Raw genomic sequence first — 20,528 nt, 5'->3', positions numbered from 1 at the left:
CCATTAATGTCAGTAATGATCTTATTCCTCTAATAGACACAATTAATGTCACTGACTTTGAGAACTTCTAGCTATTGCCTGAATTTTCAGCCGTTCTGTATCTTTTAATCATCATAGGTCATTTGCAGATCTCCTCTATGTTCCGAGCCTCACATTTTTTAGGTAGATAACAAAAACTTTTTGCCACAGTGGTTTACTTGTTATTATATGTGTATGAATTGTTTCTTTGGAAATCCATAGTCAGTCTTCAGTCTGAAGATGGGTTATCACAGTGTTTGCAGAAGGATTAAGGTAGTCTCACAAACATAAATCAATTTTACGATCCTTTTTTATGTTTTCCCAGTGCAAGAGAGTTTCCACGTAAGTAGTTAAGGTTAATATAGTTCTTCTGCTGCCATAAAGGAAATTTCTGACTGTTGCTTTACTACAGTCTTTTATGATCAAGCAAGAATTGAAAATAAAGTAGCTAAAATTGAAGGTCTTTATGTCAACTGACATGAGAACACTCACACTCATTGTGAAAATATAGATTTGTAATGTCTTGACTCACTACAGAAATTCTGTCACTAAGGGATGTTAAAGTGATTATGACTATGTCTGAAAGACATATGGGCTTCTCTTTTAGCCAGTCCAGGATGTTCAAAATTTGACAAAGATGAAGTGTGGCTTTAAAGCTGTGGAAAGAGAGGCCTTTAGGACCAAATCCTTGTCACAACTCAAATGAATGCTTTCAGGGGGTTAGGTTTGAGAGTATATATCAATATAATGCTAAGTCAGGTTAAAAGGACATTGTTGCTACTATAAAATCAAGCTCATAAAACCGTGGAACTCTGAGTTAAGGTGCTAAGCTTTCATGTTTACTGAAGGGAGATGGAGGAGAAGAATTTGGGTAACCAAATCCCTTTTACTCAGCCTTAAAATGAAATCCTGTATGAACAATATACATGCATAATAGTACTATAGGATTCATAGTTTCAGATTACTATTTCTTTTCTTAACTAACTGGTTGTAAAAATATTTATTGTAGATTTGAATGAAAAATAAGTTCCATGATTTAGGGACTTACTGTATGTTTGAAGTCCTTCAAAGATGCAGTGGTGCAAAGCTCATTCACACACGAAACCAGTGAGTGGCTTCTCTAATTAAAAAAAAATTAAATTTGAGACGGTCTCTTCTTCAGTGACTGTGAAATGAAATGAAAGTGTTCAACTTTTCTCCTGCTTTTCAATGTCAAAGGAACTGGGAAAGTGGCCATACCATGTTAGGCATTGGTGTTGGAGACCAGTACCTTGCTGGTCATATTTTTGACCATCAAATGTATCTCTGAGGAACTTGGGAGCCTACAGTAAAGATAGGAATAGCTCAAGGCCTTTTGCAGGGACCCAAGGGTTTTGGGCAGCTCCAGCAGCTGCTGTGTAGCTTTTTAGAGAGCTGGGCAGCAGCAGGTTTGGGGAGCCAGAACAGCACCATGACCAGCCTGTTCTACAGTCTGGTTTCCCTTTAAAAACTAAACTGAAATGAATATAGTTCTGTTGAAAATATAAACTCAAAAAATTTGATAGTGTCTGACAGTACTCTGTTCTTCCAACTGTTCTTTCTAACTAGTGTTTGGTATTCTTCCTTTGTGAAGAAAAGGTTGGCTGAGGATTAGTGAATAAAACTCAAGTGCTTCCATAAAAATGTCTTCTTGTGTGACTTATCTATCTGGCAGCTGTAGCACTGGAGAGTTTGCTTGCTTGTGCCTGCAGCAGAATGTTTCATTTCCCTAAGTATGTCCAGACCCTGCAAGACAGAACTGGTGCTGGAGGACAAAGATCTGTATCTGACCTTAGACTTGTCCAGAAGAGATACTGATAAAAGCTAGTTTCCATGAGTGCCCTTTGCAGTCAGTATTTTTGGACATGATTCATCTTGATCTATTTTAGATACTTGCTTTGGGACAAGATGAACTGGATGTGAAGTGCTTGATTCTCTCAGCTGACTGTAAAAGTTGTCCAGTGAATTGGTTCAGATGCAGAGGGGCACCCTAAGTTTTCCAGCTGGCTTCCCTTCTTGCTTGATGGACTTCTGACACCAGTCTTGCCACCACTGGCTAACTCCACAGGAGCTCCATCAGTGCCAGATGAAATTGTCAGTGATGTTTTGTTGATGGCAGTGGGGTGTGGAGCATGGCCTCTCAGATCTCTTCCCTCCTCACCAAAAACACACTTTGGGATTGTGGTCACTGCATCTAATTAAGCACTTCATTAATGTGAGAGCCTATGGAAGGATGTACAGAACTCACACGTCTGCTGCATCTGGCTGCATTCCAGCTGTTTTAGCATCCATCTCTCTGTAAATGCTGAGGTTTGACTATGGTTCTTCATGTGGTAGACTAAGTAATGAATCCTGACAGAGCTGCATATAATTCTCCAGCAAAAGAGCACTGAAATTGAAACAATTATCATTCCTTTCACAAGGGAAACAGCACTTTATCTAATGTTGTCAATAGTGATTAGGTTTAACTTGCAGCTCCCGGTAGCATAATTGGCAAATTGCAAATTTTAATGCCATTTGGAGGAACATTTTAGAACAGTAACCTCAGTGGGTAAATTAATATTGAAAAACATGAATACTTTTGCTAGAAATTCCTCTCTGGTTTTCATAAGGTTGTCATGTTACACTTCCTCCGAAGTAAAAGTTCCTTGAAAAGCAGGAGTCTGAAACATGTATCACTCCAGTCCAATCACAGCTGACAAATTTGCACACCTCCTCACCTTGTCCTTCTGGATAGCTTTTACCTGTGCTTCCCAGCGTACAGAATATTTCACATTCTGCAGTGAAGCACTGATGTGGCTAGTGGCTTAAAAAATGTTGGTTACCATTTAAATATATGACCTGTTATTAAGAACTACTGCTGCATGTGGTTTTTGTTTGTTTGTTTGTTTTTGTTTTTGTTTTTTTTTTTTTTTTAATATCTTGATGTATACCTCACCAGGTGAAATGTTTACTTGGTTTGCTCCAATATTGCTCACGTGCACAAACAGAAACCTTACAAGGAAAGTAAGAAGTGACTTCCTGTAACAAGTTTAATTCTGTAGTCTCATCATTGCCTTAAACAGGATATCAATTATTGTTACTGGTAACAGGGGAAATTGCTACTATAACACAAGGGAAACTGGCTTCTTTATATCAGAGAGTTACCTTCTCTAAGTACTTAAAATAACCACATTTTCAGATTTGTGGTTCAGACCATGCCAATTCAAATGGCTAAATGCATTAGATGTATCCTTCTCTGTCTCACAGTAACTGTAGCATGTTTACAGTCACTTGTATAGTAACAAAATGCACCTCTTCTTCCAGCTCATACCAATGTGGTTGCCAATGATACAGTCAAACCTAAAGGTAAGTTGTTTCTAGTACCTTATCCTTTTATCGTTAGTATTATACATTTCTGTAAATTCAGGAAATAAGATGCGATCTCCATATTCTCTGAAAATAGATAATTGTAGCATATGCAGCTGAGATGAAAGCGTGAGCCTAGATAGAGCATCATTTGCTGAGATACCTGCCCTCTAGACAACTGCTCTCCTTTTCCCTTCTGGAACACTTTCCTCTGCCCAGGTTCTGCACCTTTCCACTCTGTTTACTGAGATTGGTTGTTCCCTGAGCTGTGGTGTTCTTAATGCCTTAGGCTTGAGAGTTCCCTGAAAAACCAGGATTGGGACTCGACTCAGGAGTTAGATTTGGGTTCTAAAGAAGATATTGTGGGCCTGTTTGCTTGGGTAAAACTGTACCATCTGGCCCTCTTTGTAAGAGAGAGCAAGGTGGATGTGTGGTTTGTGAGTTGAGATTTTTGGTGAAGAGAAGTTTTGGACTTGGTCTCAGTAAGGAATTGTCTCTGTAAGTACATTTGCCTTCCATGGCAACACTACAGGGCAGGATGTGGAAGAAAGAAATTTGACATGAGAGTAGTGTAAGAAGCTCCCTGGCCAACAGCCAGTACTCTTCACATTGCTATATTAATGTATGTATTAAAGGTAAGAAACTAAATGTTTTGCATAATTTCAACAGCATTTATCTGCTGGACTTCAGCTCCGCCTCCAAGCCATCCAGAGCAATGTCAACCATCACAGCCTGAGGATATTACAGGGGTCAGGACAAATGAACAATAGCTCATCTGTGCTCCGCAAGTGGCTGCAGTGTACCCAGTTTAAAATGGCTCAAGTAGAAATTCAGTCATCAGAAGCTGCGTCTCAGTTTTATCCTTTATGATTCATGTAATTTGGTCCAAAATATTAATTTTCTAGCCTAGCAATAACAGGATTAGAGCTGTAAAAGACCTTTTGTACAAATCCATATACAGAGTATATACTGTAGCTACACTTTTTAGCCTAGGACAGATTGTGAAAAAGCTTATAATGGGTGAAGCTAAGAGCCTGCTCCTGCCAGTTTATAATTACAGTTACTCAGGATCAACAGGTTCTAAGTCTGCGTTCATGAACATGGATTGAACTCAAATCTATCATATTGTACATATCTCTCTGATCATTGAAATAACTTGTTCTTAAATGTTCCTTTACATTATTTTTGAAGCTAAAACAAAAATCACTTTTCTTTAACTTCTATTTTTTTTAAAAATAGAATTGTGGGTATTCACAAACATGGAAGTGCTACGTTGCTATTTTTTGACAATTACAAAAGAAAATAGGGTTTTTAGGAACCTTTATATAAGTTTTTAGAGGGGATGTCTTTTTTTTTTTTTTTTTAGATTCACAGCTGGCAATGCAATAAAATCTGTCACTATAAAACAGTGATGTTCTAATGAGGCTTTTTGTCATCATCTTCTGGGAAAACAGCAGCTTGTAAGGAGAGTTGTTATGAAGTGCACTTAGAAATTAGGTTGTTAAACTGTGCCAATTAATTTGTGGTTTTTTTCAGTACATTTTCCAAAACTGCCAGGTCTGATTTATTATTTTTTGAAATACTGCTTTTACTTCATTGAATCTCTGCTGCTCTTCTTTGTAGGTTTCATAGAAGCCTCTTTAATTTTGTGACTACTGTATTGTATTCTTCTGTCAATACTTGTATACAGTGCAATTAAAAAGATATCCCAAATCTATTCTTATTGATGTCTACAGAATTTATGTTACAAACTTCAAGAGGAGCATGATTGGACTTGAACTTTTGCATAATGATATTTACAAATCCCAGTGTTTGCATACTGTTGCATACATGATGTTTAATAACAGATGGATTTTAATATCATTAGGAGACTCAGCCAAAGCCCACTGGAATATAAGGAGAATCAATTAACTCAGTGGATTTTACATAAAATCTTGAAAGTATAATGATATACCCCCTCTTATAATAAATACTTAAATCTGTGCAATCCCAGTTGTATTTTCTGTATTTATTCTGTAATGCACTGATTACAAAAATAACAAATATTAAGCGATATATTGGAATGGTATTAAATTCCTAGTGTTTATTACCACTCATAGAATCTGCCTGAGTACGTTTTCAGGTTTTGTGAAAGGCCAGTCTTCCCTCACTGTATTTACTAAAATAAAAACAGAAATGTTTGCAGATATGCCATTAAAGTACTGTTATGCTTTACAAAAACAACAAAAATAAAACCAACCAATGAAACAAAGAAAAAACAGTAAGGCAGGTGCTAGCTTGCCTAAAAATAATCCTCTATGTGTTTTCAGTGGAGAGAAATTGATTTGGATAATCTAAAACTGAAAGCAACCTAAAATGATCTACATGGAGGCTGGGGATGAAAAAACAGTAGGGATAAAAATGAATGAGGGAATGAAAGAGACCCTCCCACTGAGTCAAGATTCAGAGAGGATCCCCTTGCCAAAGTGAGACCTAGACATGACCAACAGTTTTTGAGCCTAAAGGTTTTAACAGCACTTAATCAATAGCCTAATTTCAACAATTTAACAAAGTATTCTATAAATACACCAACTCACTTAGAACCCTATCTTACTTACACATTGAACATACTTAAGAATCCAAGAGAGAACATTCACAGTACACTTACTACAGCCCATTCACACTCCCATGCACACAGACCCAAAGAGGATGTACAAGGTCCCTGTGAAAAGTTCCCCTTAAGTGCAGTACTCACATCGGGTGCCTTTGCATCTTCTCAACAGGTGATGGTGAAAGTGAGCTTCCAGGAGTGGGGCAGCAGCCCAGGCTCAGTCAGCAGCATCTGCTTAGAGGGTGGTGGCCAATGAGCCTTTCTGAGATCATAGTGTGGCCTGAGGAGGAGCAGGGAGGGGGATGCACCAGCATGGCATGCTCTTGAGCTTGGAGTAGGTTCTTCTCAAATATTAACCATCTTTCTTGTGTCCTTCTTTCATCCAGGAACTTGTCTTTTGGGTCTCTTAGGTCTCTTATCTTGTGTTTATTCCCCATACTGTCTGCATTAATATACAGGTACTTCAGAGGGGTGACCAGCATGATTTCCTGAAGAGGTTTTGGGATTTTCTCCATAATGATTCCCTGTAGGCACTTCCCTGCTCATCTGCAGAATGCTGGTGGTTGAGCCATGTTTTGTTGATTTTGGGATCCCTTCCTTTCACCCCAAGCTTTGTCACTCCCTCATGGGGGTGCAATACCATGCTAAGTGGTAGGCAGTTGGAACTTTGCCTTTGGGCAAAAAGGAGCTGTGGTCTGTGTTTTCAGTGGGACTCACTCCTTCCATCCCTCAGCTGTGTCTTCTTTGATCTTGTGCCTGCAACACAGGTGGTACCTTTGCTAAGTAACCACATTAATAGGGGGCCCCAGTGTAGGAGCTGGGGCCACCCTACTGAAATGGTAGTGCTGTTGGGCCCCTGAAAGTGGGACATGTAGGAGAGAGATTTTTGTATTTTGATATGCTGTGGTCTAGTGAATCTGAAAGACAAGGAGAGGGAGGGAATTTGAGGCCTTCAGGCATGAGGTGGGTGAACTCAGATGGGTGCAGTGGAAATTGTGGGAATCTAAAGGATGAAGAGATGATTTGCAGGAGAAGAGCAGAGACTGAGAAAGCTTGTTGTTGAAACTCACTTCTGGAAAGGAGAATCTGTGATCAGGCATCTCTGTGGATAATGCATGGAAGCAACATGGTGAAAGCTCTTTCCCTGCCTGGCAAAATCTGCTTCAAAGCATCTATGTTCAGACTGGCAAAACTAAAAAAAGAATGCAAATACAGTGGTGGGGAGTTATTAAAATTAAGCACAAGCCAAAGACAGACCTGCTGAATCCAGGTCTTTAAACAGTTTAACACTGTGGGAATTGAGATTTGGTTTCAGCTCTGGCTTTAGAGATAAGAGTTGGTCACAGAAACTACTCCCATGTTTCAACATAGGATTTAGTATGTATCTGTCACTGATTATAATTAATATGATTCTTATGGAGCTGTTATGCCTAGGCAAATTAGGACTGCAAGTTATTAAGAAGGTGCTTTAGCATCAGGGATATAGCCTGGAAGATGGTATGATCAATGATCAGGGGTGTTTGACTAATAACAACAAATAACATGGGGCTTGACCAGATATGTGCGGTTTAAGACTTCAGGAAAATCTTTGAAGTGCACTCTAGGGATCTTCAGAAGTACAGAAATCTGCATTAGTAGTTTTTAAAAGCACTGTAAAATATATCTTTTACGGTGCCTGAGGTCAATATACAACTCAAATGAGTCACTCACATTATCTCTCTGAAATAGCCCAGAGCAGCAATTCTTTATATTCTGTAGGAAGATTAGGAAGTAAATAACATTTGGTGTTCCCTGAAAATGCTACCACACAGCAGCAGCAAATCTTGCTGCTCCACCATGCTCCCAGAACCCTGGGTGTGTGTCAGCAGGAGCAGAATCCATCCTCTGTAGGATCATAGAGAGCTGCCATTTAGGAACAGTGTTTAGTCTTCTGTTGCAATAAGCTGCTTAAATCAACTCTTGTTACCAGGCCTGACCTAGTAAAAGAATTAATTTATGGTGTGCTGAACTGTGAAATTCCCAACAATGAGGGGCACTTTGGAAGGAGCAGTGGTTAAACCCCCACTCCTGCTGGGTTACATAACCCGTGTCCTGAGCATGAGGTTAATGTCTGCGTGGGCATCTCCAGGGGCTTTCCTCTGCCTCCAGGGAAAACCACGGCCTGAGCTGCACACAGGGTCACACAAAGGCTTTTACAGCACATCAGTTGCTACCTACATACATGCTTTATCTTAAACGTAATGTTTCTGCAGCGTGTCATTAGAGCTGTGGCAGTTCAAAGGCCCTAAAAGCACAGTTGGTTTTCTGGCTTTGTTTTCCATGCTATGACAGCAGTCGCTGTGCTCTGGGACTGATGAACGTTCTGAGACAGAAGATGTCTCTGAACTCTGGCCTGCAAAGCCTCCTTTCAAGCTGGATGAAGATAACCAGAGCCCAGGGCTGTTTGTCTTTGCTAGCGTGTCCTGGAAAAGAGTTCTGCAGCCAAGAATCCTGTGCTATTCCCTCAGCTGCACGCAGCTCTGGGACAGTTCTGTCCACAGTTTTTCTTGTTGCCTCTTAATGTGACTCTAGGACAAAGCTGAAGTCTATTTTTTTTTCAATAGGATCTGAATCTTGATTGCACAAGAGCTGCTTAGTCAATGATATGGGTCTTTAGCTGACCATTCTGCATGAAGTCAGGCAGAGGCAACAGCACTACAATTTGCTGGGCTTGATGCAAATTTGAAAAGAAGGGCTCTGCATTTGTCACTTGGTTTGTAACTCTGAATTATTCTAGCCATTTCTGCCTCTTCCTGCTGAGCACAATTTCAGCTGGAGTCTGAGCATCAAGGGACAGCAGTGAGAATGGCCATTGAAGAGGAAGATGTCCTGATGCTCCCCAGCTGCAAAGTGTTCAGGAAGAGAAGCTGAATCCACCCTTGGCATTGGCCTTCCCAGGGTTTGCTGGTGGGAAGTCAGTGGCCACCACTGGAAATCCCTCAGGTCAAAGGACAGAACGCCACATGACAAAGAGTCCTGGTCTGCCTGGTGACCCACTGTGCCTTAGTCCTGCAGCTGTGACCTGAGGGGTTCCAGCTATCACTGTTTGTGGTTTGTGAATTGTAGCAGGCACAAGGAGCAGGAGACTATGAAGAGCTGGTAGAGCTTGGCAAGAGTGGCTTATTTCTCATCCATGCTTACGGAGCATTAACATGGAAAAGTGGAACCCATGACTCAGTCACTGGAAGTCTACGTTGTGAATCATTTTACAGTATTTTCCTGGACTTGATAGATACCAGAGGGCTTTCAGCCAACTGGTGAGCAGCCTTCAGCGTACTGCCCCAGGTAACTTGCTCTGACAGTGCGTTTAACCAGCTCCCCATCAAACCTGACAAGCCATGACTGTGAGATAGGAGGCTCAAGGTTTGATAGACACCATGTAATTCCAGGTCAGTTTTCTCAAGGTACAATTCAGACTGGACAACATAACTGCTATGGCTGTTCTGCAACTTTAAGCCCTTTCAGTCCTTTCAGAAAGGCACAATAGCATGCCTGTGAAGTTTGACACACAGAATAAAAATTTTATAGGTAATAGATTTTTTAGACAGGTTAGCTTTTCTGGCAGCTCCACTACTTTTTGATGAAGCCAAATTGATTCTAGTGAAGTACTTCACAAAAGATTTGGTACACCTGTGAATCCTTGCCATGCAGGAAAGTGTCAGTAAAACAGAGTATAAAGGACCACCACTAAAATAAATAAATAAATAAGTTATTAAAACTTACCTAATTTGCACAGCTAATGAAATCCTGTGTACACGGTGTTGATTTGTGATATCCAAAGCAAGGACAAAGTGCAGTTGTACCAAAGTCTACAGAGAGGCACAATTTGTTCCTCAAACCCCTATGTATAGGTCAGAAGGAGCAAGGATTGATATGGTGAAGTGATCACAGCAATATGTGTTTCAGGTGTTTGTGGATTCCAGGGAGGTTTCACATTAAACTGCTAAACTGATGCAGCTATGATTTGATCTTCCTCCAGATATATTTATTCAACACCTGTTGTTGCCATCATTGTGCATTCAAGCCAACAATGCAGGTTTTCTTCTGAGTCATACGTGTGTATGGCACATTTGTTCCCCTGTTCTTGCCTCTTGGTTTACTCTGACCACACACGGCTCAGAGCTCAGCATTTTCCTAAATCATCTTAGTGCTCCAGGAGCTGCAGCTCAACTTTTGCTCAGGAGATCCTATTAGCTGTACCTGACCAAAGCATTTTCCAAGCCCTTCAATAACAAAATCATGCTATTGGCATTTTCCTCCCTGTGATCAGCACCCTGAAGACACCAATATTCAAATATCAGATACTTATCTGCTCTAAGTGTGTGTCAGAATAACAGTAGCCCAGACATGTTTCCAAGCTTTCCTAGGAAGAAGGTTAGAGGACCAAATTATTTTACCAAGTAATTTTCCTAGGGCAGCCTTTAAATTTGAAATAAACTATTTCCTTTTCCTTGCACCAGACCCTCTATCAGTCCCGACATTTATGTCTGGATCCCAGTCAGAACTTTCTCAGCCCATCTCTAATGATTATTTAAGATCCATTAAGGGTTGTCAGGGTAATAAAGGCTGTACAAGTCAGGAAGAAGATATGCTTCCTAGTGATTGTATGAAATTCAACCTGTGCATCCCCAGCATTTACAGATAAAAATTTCCACGTAGCGACTGCCTTCTTTGGAACCTTTTCTGTACTAATATTTATCTTTCCATTATAACTACTTTAGTATTTTTTAACATTTCAGTCAAAATGAATTGCAGCTGATTCACCTAATGTGTACTAATTTGCAAATTAATTCTATTAACCGAATTAGGCTTAACTGATCTGTGTTGTCCAATTATTCATCTGACTCACCCATCCACAGACAGGAGGAGTAGCCTCAATGGGTTATTGTTCTGTTCTTTTTGAATCACAAACCAGCTGCTAGTTTTCCCCAGCTGTGAGGCTGAAATCAAACATTAGAGCTGCTGAAGATGCTTCACTCAAATGAGAGGATTAGAGGCAGGGAATTTAATGCTTAAGTGTCACAAGGCAGTGCAGAATGACATGGCTTGGAAACCACAGCAGCATTTCAAGGCTCTGAGAGTGTTTTCCTGTGTACTGTGACATCTGTTCTGGGCTTCACAGTGAGGGTTACAGAGCTACTCAGAATGTGTCAGGGAGAGCAAGACAAACAGCCAGCCCCCCTTATGGCCTCCATTATGACATTACAATTCAAAACAAGAAGGGGTTTGGTGAGATTTTGGTCTCCCTTACCTCTTCATGAATGCCCAGAGCATGGCCTGTAGGGACCTGAGGACTTAAGGAGGAGCTCTTCCTGCCCTGTTCCAGGTGTGAGTAGGAAAGTAGCACACTAAGATGCTTTGGGATGTGTAGGTGGACCTGTGCCAGTCTGAGGCTTCCCTGGCCAACTTTTCCAGCAGAGAAACCTGGATCTTAAATTTTAGCCAGAACTTAGTTTTCAGCTTAGTGATAGCATCTTGGGGTATTTAAAGTGCAGCTCTAGTAAAGGGTAGTTCCAGAGATTAGGAAATGAGCCTTTGATGTTGGGACCTTTACATCCCTTGCAACTAGTTTTACTCTTTGCCATGAGAGAGCTATTTTGCCTGGTACCTTGAGCAGAGGGGAACACAGCAGGCACCTCAAATACATCTGTGTAGTTTGAGTTGAGGTTAGAGCTAAATTTAAGAGGCTAATAGGCTTTTTTTTCTTATTCCAATGCAAAAGGAAGAGCTGATCTGAGTCACAGACAATGGGAAGGATCCTGGCATCATTGAATAAAAACCCTAAATATGATTTATCTTAGTTTCTCTAAGCCAACAGCATCTTACCTGAGCTGTCACATGCTTCTGAAGTGGATCCAAAACTTATACGCCCTCCTAAGTCCATTCTTAGTAATCTCAGTAAAATATTAATTTTCAATGCTGCTGTCATATGAAAAGCTGAAAGTACCAGTGAAGTGTATTGATTTTTAAAAGTGAAAATTAATCTCAAGGGAGTCTGGCTAGCTCAGAGGGTTGAGTAATGCACTGATGAATCTGAGAGCCATTGCTGTCTCCAGAAGAGAATGGTGGCTTATGGCTGTAGGATGTTTCTCACTTCTGGCACATTCTCAGGGGGTACAAGCCTTGACCTGTTGAGTTTTCTGGGCATTCATCTCAAAGGGAGCAGGCACTGGAAAATCACTGCAATTCTGGGCTAAACACCTTCAGTTCTTAATACTTAAATCTCTTTTTTGTTTGTTTTAGAGGGCGTTCTGTTGCTGAAAATCTTTCTTTAAGAGCCTTAATAGAGGTGGATAGCAATTTAGGAACTGCAAAAAGGGAGATATATTTTCATCATTGAGAGGATTGATTTACAATTTTTGAGATAGAAAACGCATTTCAAATTCAATGATTGCTTCTCCTCCTTAGTATGTTTAAACAACATCAACATAGCTCAGAAAAACTGCAGGAATTGATCTCCAAAATGTCTTTGAAAATACCATATTTTTCTGCTCTGAATACTGCAGAAGCTTCTCAGAAGAACTTTTTAATTAAAGCAACAAAATGTGCTACTCACCACAGAAATGAAGTGGCCTCCTCTTTGCCTTCTAAGTAGGAATTATGATTTCAGCTCCTTCATCACCACTTCTACTAAGCAAGAATCAAAAGCAATCAAGTCTGAAGGACCATAGGCATCTCAGATTAATACAATCAGCCTGACAGTAGGGAGACTTCTTCTTTTTTTCTTTTTTTCTTTTTTTTTTTTTTTTCTCTATAAAAATAGCAAATAATAATGCCAAGTAGGTACTTTTTATTTTATTTTATTTTAAATTTTTATTGCCACTTGCTTCACACCATTAAATGCTTTGGGAGAAAGATACAGTAACTGCAGCTATTATGGTTAAACTTTAGATGAATGTACTTGTCAAAATATAAATGAAATCCTAAATCACTTTGCTCATTTTGTTTTGTTTTCCCCATCCTAAATGAAATTATAGAGAATTAAATTTTTGAAGCATGACCGTTGCACAGAGAATTATTCAGCCAAGAGCTGGCCACCTGCAAGAGGTTCTCTCCTCCCTCCCCTTAAGCTTGTTATTTATTGTCTCTGTTACTAATTAGGTTTCCTGACTTAAACTTAGTTTGCAGATGATGGATTTTAAAGAATATTGTAAGGGACAGGACATCAAGGTCAATATTTGAAATTGACAGAGAAGTAACCTTCAGAGGGCTCATGCTCTGTGATAGCCCAGGACAGAGAGAGGCTGTGAGCTGAGAGGACAGTCTTGTGGCTTTTGTTGGTTTTCTGAGTTTTTTTGGGGGGTTTTCTGGTGGGTTTTTTTCACCCTTAAATCACAGCATGCAGCAAATAGCACCTCTGGTGGTGACACCATAGTTAGGAAAGTTAAAAGCCTTACTCATTAAAAGCAGCACCTGGTGTGTGAAGGGCTTCCCCAGGCATCAGGGAAATGCTTCCAGGGTGGAAAAACAATATATATAATCTAAAGGTAAACTGACAAGGAGCACAAGAGAGAGGGAAGCACCACAAGCATTTTAGATAAACATTGACTGTTTTATTGCTGACTGAGAATTTAGAAAGGAGCTTTGCAGGGCTGAACGGAGAAGAGTCATAATTGGATCCATGGCTAATTCTGCGGCAGTGAGGTACAGTAGGAGCTAATCTCTCATATGTATAAAATGGAAAATTCCACTTCAGTCCAATTCTGGTGCTAGATCTACTTTAAATAGCTATTTTCTCCTCCATTAGACCTAATGACTTCATTACAGTCTTGCAATGTAAGGCACTGCTTGGAGCAAATAGGGTGATTGGAGTAAGGTCCTTCCACTTGTTTCATGGTTCAGGGCACTCTCTCAGGAGCAGAGTTTGTCAATTTGGGGCTAGGAATCATAAGAGGAGTATTCTCTGAGAATGAGCCCAGGGTGAAAGAACAAAAATTATTTTAGACTACAAACACTTTTGGTGGAGTCTCTGTTTCTGAGAAATCTGAGCTGTTTGTTCAAACAGACTTGACAGTTTCCTTCCCTGACTGATGTGGTGGTGCCAGAATTTTTCTTCTTTGACTTCTACAGTGTTTTTCCTTTAGACATGACAAACTGAGGCTGTAACTTGTGATCAGCCCAGAACTGTGCAGGCAGTTGGACTAGATGGTCATTATAGCTCCCTTCCAACAGAAATAATCTATTTTATTGTATTGGATTCTATTCTGTTTTATTCCAATCTATTCTAGACCCAGAGTGCCATGTCCAGGGCTGGGAATTTGTGATGATTGTTCCTGGAGGCTCTTTTTTCAGCATCAGCTGCTGCCACAAAGATACACAAACTCTTGGCTAGATCTTCAAAGGCTTCTCTAAGACTTCTTCCTATGAAATGCAGGTGGCTGGGGCTAGAGCCTTGAGAATCTTCCCTAAGAAATCGAGTAAGTTGTAATAGTTATGACTCATTCATATACAAATCTATAGCCAAGATGACAATCTGAAATACACTTGGAATCCCTATTCAGCTGCTTTACAGAATATTCCAGTAATTCATCCAGTACCGATGGAAAACCCAGGGATTTCAGGGGGTTTTTACTCCATACTTGGTTGTGATATCTGTGGTATTTATCAATGTAAAGTCTCTATTTTTCACACTGAGATTAAGTGGAGGGAATCACTCATTACAATCACTCTTACATTAGTAATAATTCAGCTCTCCCCAGCAGGTTGATTAGGTACCCTGGATAAGACAGCTGTAGGATCTGCTGTGACAGGAGAGAGTGGCTGCTGAAACACTGCTGTCCATGGAGGTGGTTCATTTGGGAAGTGTCAGCAGTGGGTGGGATGGAAAGGATGTGTTTGAGAGCTTGGAGGCTAATGATGGGACATGCTTCTTGCTACAAGAGAAAGCAGAGGACTTGGAGTAATTGTTTCTGTTTTTATTCCAAGTCACTGCTCTTTATTGGATTAACCAAGCTAAAATCCCCTCTAAATTAATGCTCAGGAACAAAACATTTGTAATAAAAGAAATAATATTTATGTAATTGAATTTGTTTGTCCTCAAATTATCTGATCTCCTTTGCCGTCACAGAGAGTCATATTTTAAAATTTGCATACTTTGATACTACATTCAATTTCAGCATGTTCAGCTTTAAGTTGTCACTGAAGTATTGAAACAACCATTTAATTATTTGTGAGGCAAACTAAATAAGGTACTGGTATAGATCTACTCTGTAATATACAAATAGGGAAAAAAAAGTTTCATCTGTGGTACTCATTGAGATACAGTGATTACATTGACTCTAGTAATTGTCAGCAGCCAAATGACCTTCATTGGAATGCCCTGGGATAGGACATGGAGAAGAGAGGTCTGACTTCCATCTCCTTCTCCCACACTAGCACCAGTCTCAGACAAAGCATCTGTGTCTCAACTCCTTTTTCATACTGCAAGGGAGGTAAGACTGACCTCCCTCAGAGAAATTTTATAAAAATGAGGTTTTTATTTGTAAAGCCCTCTGAGAACTGTCAAAGGAACTAGCCCACTCCCTTATCTCTGTGTAAAGATCTGTGCACAAAAGATGGTTCACAAAGAATTTGAAGAGCCCAAGAGGTGGAGATCTAAAGTAGCTATAGGGTCTCAATGGGTCAACAGAGGAAATTCCACTACGCAAAACAAATAAAGCCAAACCAAACATTTGTTTGGCAGTTTTTAGTACATTCCAGTACTTCTAAAAAGGATATTACCCACTCAACAAACAGATAAACTTTTTCTGGATGTGGTACCTAACTTTGAGGATGTATTGATTTAAATGAAAAAGTAGATCAGCTTACATATCACATAGGGCAGAAAGAATTTAATTTATTGAACCTTTACAGATTGCATCATGTTTTGAAATCTGGAGTGAACTTATAGTCCAGATTGAATCTGACCGTACTTCATGCCAAAAAGACTGATTATAGCCTAAGAAGGGCAATTTGATATGTTTTCATAACAATATTTTGTTAGTGTTAATAGGCAGCCAAATGCCAAACAGAAGATTAATTGAAGCAACAGTCAGGGAAGAGCTGAAGTTTGGCTGGGAAGTCCTTAATGAGCAAAATAGAAATGGTGCATCACTGTCAGTGACCCATAAACATTTCTGGGATGAAATATTTCTTCCTATTATGAAGAAAAGAGATGTTCTTAAATTTAAACAAAGGTGAAAACTGTGAAAGAAAGGTCTTAGTAATAAAAAAAAAGCAGAAGAAGGAAGGACGATAGGCTGTGGGAATAGTTTGCATTTTCTCTAGAGAGATGGTTTTTAGTTTTCTGAACATCTGATGCCTTTGGTGTTTTGTATTGCTGAAGTTCTGGATCCTGAACCACCAGTGGTCATTCATGATATGGCACATGCCTGATCCCTTCAGGGTAATTTGTATGCCTGAAGTAGCTCCTTGGTGTATGTAGGACACCTGCCTGTGATGCAGGAGGGGAGCATTAAGTTGCTGCTTCTGCACAAGGGAGTTGTAACCCATCTTCCTCCTGAGGGGCAGTGTGTGCAGTCCCTCTAGTGCGGCAGGATTTGCTGATTGGGAAAATACTGCTAAAAATCCAAACTTCTTCACTCCTTCAAAGGTTTGAAATGCAGTCACCAACCACCCCAAAAGACCAAAAAGATGAAACTTTGCAAATATCAGCCCAAAATCCAGTGCTACTGTTCAACAGCCATCAGCAGTGACAACGACTTTGGGTTGGGCAATGGAGTGGGTTCGAAGTAGGAGGGATGGCAGAATCCAGCCCATGAAGGCAATCCAGTCTGCATTTTTTCTCCAGATATGTAAGAAAATTGGGGGGTTTCTTGAAAAAATATTGCTCCTTACAAAAGCAGATGTTTTAATATCCTTACTTTTGACAAGGTATTTTAGTTAAATGTTAAGGCTTATATAAAATTCTGACCCCTCAGAAACTATTTTCTCCTCAGATCCAGTTTCTACTCAGTTTTCCTCAGCAGAACAACTTCAGGCCTTGCATGGCAGAGGAGTAACACCTATTAAGTTTCAGTGGCAGGGAGAGATTAGCTTAGCACAGATGTCACAGGGTACCTTGCCTGCAGGCATGTGTGTAGAGTAACAATTCAGAGACAATCAGTTAAAGTCCAAAACAGGCAACTTCTTGATCAATGAAATAACACACTCAGAAAATTAAATTGCTGAAAGTCAAGCTTGGTCATTCATCTTCTATAGAGCATGATGGAGTAGGAAAAGCAATAGAAAACAAGCTCTCTGGCCTCTGAAGGCCTGCTCCCTGCTCTACATCAGATTTCCTGCTAAGTGCCCTCTGTGCCAGCTCTTGCAGGTGTGTGAGTCTGTGTTGGAACAATTTAATTACCCATCCCAGGAACAGTGCTGGAGATCCTGTGCACTTCACCTGTGGGAAGCTCTGGGCTGGATGCAAGCACTTTTCTCTCCTGATCCTGACAGAGAGGCTAAAGGAACCCTATTTAATGCACCCACTTTTCCTGCCATGACTAGAAGAACTTCCAAGCTTTTAATCTCAAACTTCTGGGAGAGAGAAAAGGGGCAGAAATATACTGAATAGACAGCAAAGCTTTTTGAGGTCTGGCATGGTCTCAGAGCTGGAGACAGTAGTGCCCACTGCAGTGTGCTGAAGGACATCCTGAAGGACAGCTGCTTGTTTCCTTAGTGTCACATAAAGTCGGTGTCCAGTGGCTTTGGTGGTGACTGTATGGGATGAGAAGGGGGATCATGGATGTGCTCTTCAAATATATGAATATTTATACAAAATAATAGATGCACAAATGAGTTATTGCCAGGGAATGGAGTCAGGGCACATAAGGTCTTCCTGCAAATGTGTACCTATTTGTATTCTGGCATGAAAATGGGGGTGTTACTTTCAGTGATTATTCACTCAGTGCCAGCTAAGACACCTCTGTACACTGCTGCACTCAGAGCACAGACATGTCTTCACTCTGACATAATGCTTTTCAGCACACAGGGCCCCTGGGAGCCCATGGAATACTTTTTGGGAAGCTGTGAAAGCTGATAAAAACAAGCAAGCTTGTATATACCTGCAGCAATCCTTGTGTTTGATGTTTCTAGAGGAGATTTCTGCGAACAGGACTGACTGGCTACCACCTCCTTTGGGTTCTCTGTTGGATGTCTGCTGGGGGTCTGGCTTTGTTTGTTGTGTCCATGTCTTACCAGCAGAATATGACAGAATGGGGATTTACACAACAGTAAATGCCTCCCTGCCTTCTGCAAAAAAAAAAAAATTAAAATTTCAAAAGGAAAGTTCTTTTGGATTGAAACTAATTGTTAAGGGAGGAATAAAGGAAGTTGTTTACACAGTGTTGGTCATTGGTTCACAAGAGAAGAGAAAATAGAATTTATGTAATAGGTCACACAAGTCACACTGTTCAAATTTCCGATTGTGGCTGTTTAGAGGAAAATTTTATCAGCAAACTGTTTGCAGAAGGATATCCAGATATTGGGGTTTGTTTGGATAAGAAATAATGAGAAACCTTCTTACATGAAGAATTAAAGATCCTAAATGAAGAAACAATGTCAGGTCAGAACATCAGCTGCTCAACTAATTAGCTTAATGGATTTGGCTCTCTCTAGAGAAGAAGTGGTTCTGCATCATTTTTCCTTCTGGTTTTTTTCTTGTTTGTCCTGCTGTTGTTTTAATTCCACATTTGAGCAGTGTTAATTTTAATCTGATTATCCTGATTCTGTGTTGTCTCAGTACCCCAAAACTTCTGTAGAACATTTTCATGTACAACAAAAAACCAAGCCCTGCTGACATTAGACCATAAGACACAGCTTTAGTTTTATGCCCATTTGGGCAGTGGAAGCCTAAGAGGCTTTGCCAATTTTGCTGGATATATTCACATTTTGACCTTTCTTTGCTATGAAACAAATAAATATAGCAAAATTTGTTTTCACATCTTTGGGGTAGATAATTATGATTGAAATGCTTCTCTGAGGCGTGTTCTTTTTTGTTTTATGAACTTTCTTCCCCAGCTAAAAACAAAAATAGAAACCTTCCTGTCCTTAATGGTTTGGACAAGAACATCAAGTTGATTTATTTTGTTGAGTTATTTTGAATTACAGAGATGAAGAACCAGAAAAAAACTAACACCTTCCTTTACCAGGCTAGTTTCAGCTTTCGAAGACCCAGTAGCCAGTTTCCTTTACTCCATCAGTAAAACTGATTCCCTGAAAGTTGTACCAAGAATGCACAGGCTGACCTTGTGTTTACCACACAACATCAGTCCAGAGAGGAAGACATGATCTGCACCTTGGGCTTCATCAAAACAGGACGACTTCTTCCTCCAGTGCTTTTCCAGAGCTGTGACTTTCTCTAAGGATGGCTCCAGGCAGCACAAGGGGCTGCGAGGCTGAGCCAGAGCAGTAAGGTGGAGAGTGGGATGGGATGCTCATTGCTCAGCTCTGTTGAGTCAAATATTCAAATTTTAAAAAACTAAGCATCTGCTGAGAAAAATCCCATTTAATTAGAAGGGAATAAAACGAACATGCAGAATAAAAAGGAGACCAGAGCAGATGCAGAAAGGAAGTTGAAGTAATCCAGCTGAGAATTCTCTGAATGATTATTATTAATAACACTGAGCACTTATGTAGCATTTTTTGGGTCAAGTTCATTCCTGTAAATCATCACAACAAACGTGGAATGTAAGTTATTTTTAGACACCCAAATGTCATGTCTAATGTATATTAGTTTAGTTATCACTATCATATGATAAGGGGGTCAATTCTGTATTTGTAATTGAAGGGCTTTCCCCTCTATCCTGCAAATAATAATCTCATTACTTATGCATCACCTGTGTGTGTTTCCTGGCATACTAAGTATGGATTAAAATGTACAGAACCTAATATGGAATAACTATTTTCATCTCCAAGTGTAGTTTTAAAATATGTTCCTTTATGCAAAAAGATATTTTAGACAACTATTTAATACTTTGGTTTCAACAAACATTATGTCCCCTACTCCAAGCCCCAGAACTCTGTGTAAAACAGCACTCACTGTCTTTAGTCTGGAAAGCCTGAATACGAACCCACCAGCAGCCAGGGTATTACATCAGCCAGGTCTATGGGAAACCAGGCACTCAAGTAAGTACACAGTGCACCACCCTGTAAAACCCATGGACCACACACTCTGCTTCCTCTCCTCAGTTCTTCAGGTCTGGCAGCTTCAGCAAATCCTTAATCATTAGCAGCCACGATCATCTGCTGGGCACTGCACTTTCTGCCACACCTTTGATAGAATTCCCCTCTCTGATCTAATATCAAAGGTTTGCAGCCTCAGCTGGTGATCTGTTTCATTCACACACATTATTTACAGTCCATTGTCTTAATTCAGTTACAGTTGAAAATTAATACGGGTCAAAGGAAGATTTTACATAATGATTGTTTTCCAGACACACTCTGGAGACTGATGCATAATCTGACAAAGTATCCTGAAGCAGATCTCACTCTGTATAGAGAAGTTGTTTGTGTAAGCAAGAGATCAGTTAACAGG

The 20,528-nt window shown here is 40.1% G+C and overlaps 1 protein-coding gene across 2 annotated transcripts in view; it reads left to right on the top strand.

Annotated features, from left to right (window-relative positions):
* UNC79 (unc-79 homolog, NALCN channel complex subunit) overlaps positions 1-5,007 on the top strand; it is a gene marked incomplete at its 5' end in the record, with an annotated part of 106,278 nt that extends 101,271 nt beyond the window's left edge. For both annotated transcript variants that reach the window (XM_083864446.1, XM_083864445.1), the window contains 2 exons: positions 3,343-3,384; positions 4,054-5,007. In XM_083864446.1, coding sequence (XP_083720572.1) covers positions 3,343-3,384; positions 4,054-4,254 — 243 coding nt within the window. In that variant the 3' untranslated portion in view covers positions 4,255-5,007. The remainder of the gene's footprint in view (positions 1-3,342; positions 3,385-4,053) is intronic.
* Between the last annotated feature and the right edge of the window lie 15,521 nt (positions 5,008-20,528).

The sequence above is a fragment of the Zosterops lateralis genome (genome assembly GCF_965231275.1).
Source record: "Zosterops lateralis genome assembly, chromosome: 6".
NCBI classification, from domain to species: domain Eukaryota; kingdom Metazoa; phylum Chordata; class Aves; order Passeriformes; family Zosteropidae; genus Zosterops; species Zosterops lateralis.
The sequence above is the reverse complement of the archived record's forward strand: the minus strand, read 5'-3'. Positions and strand labels throughout refer to the sequence as shown.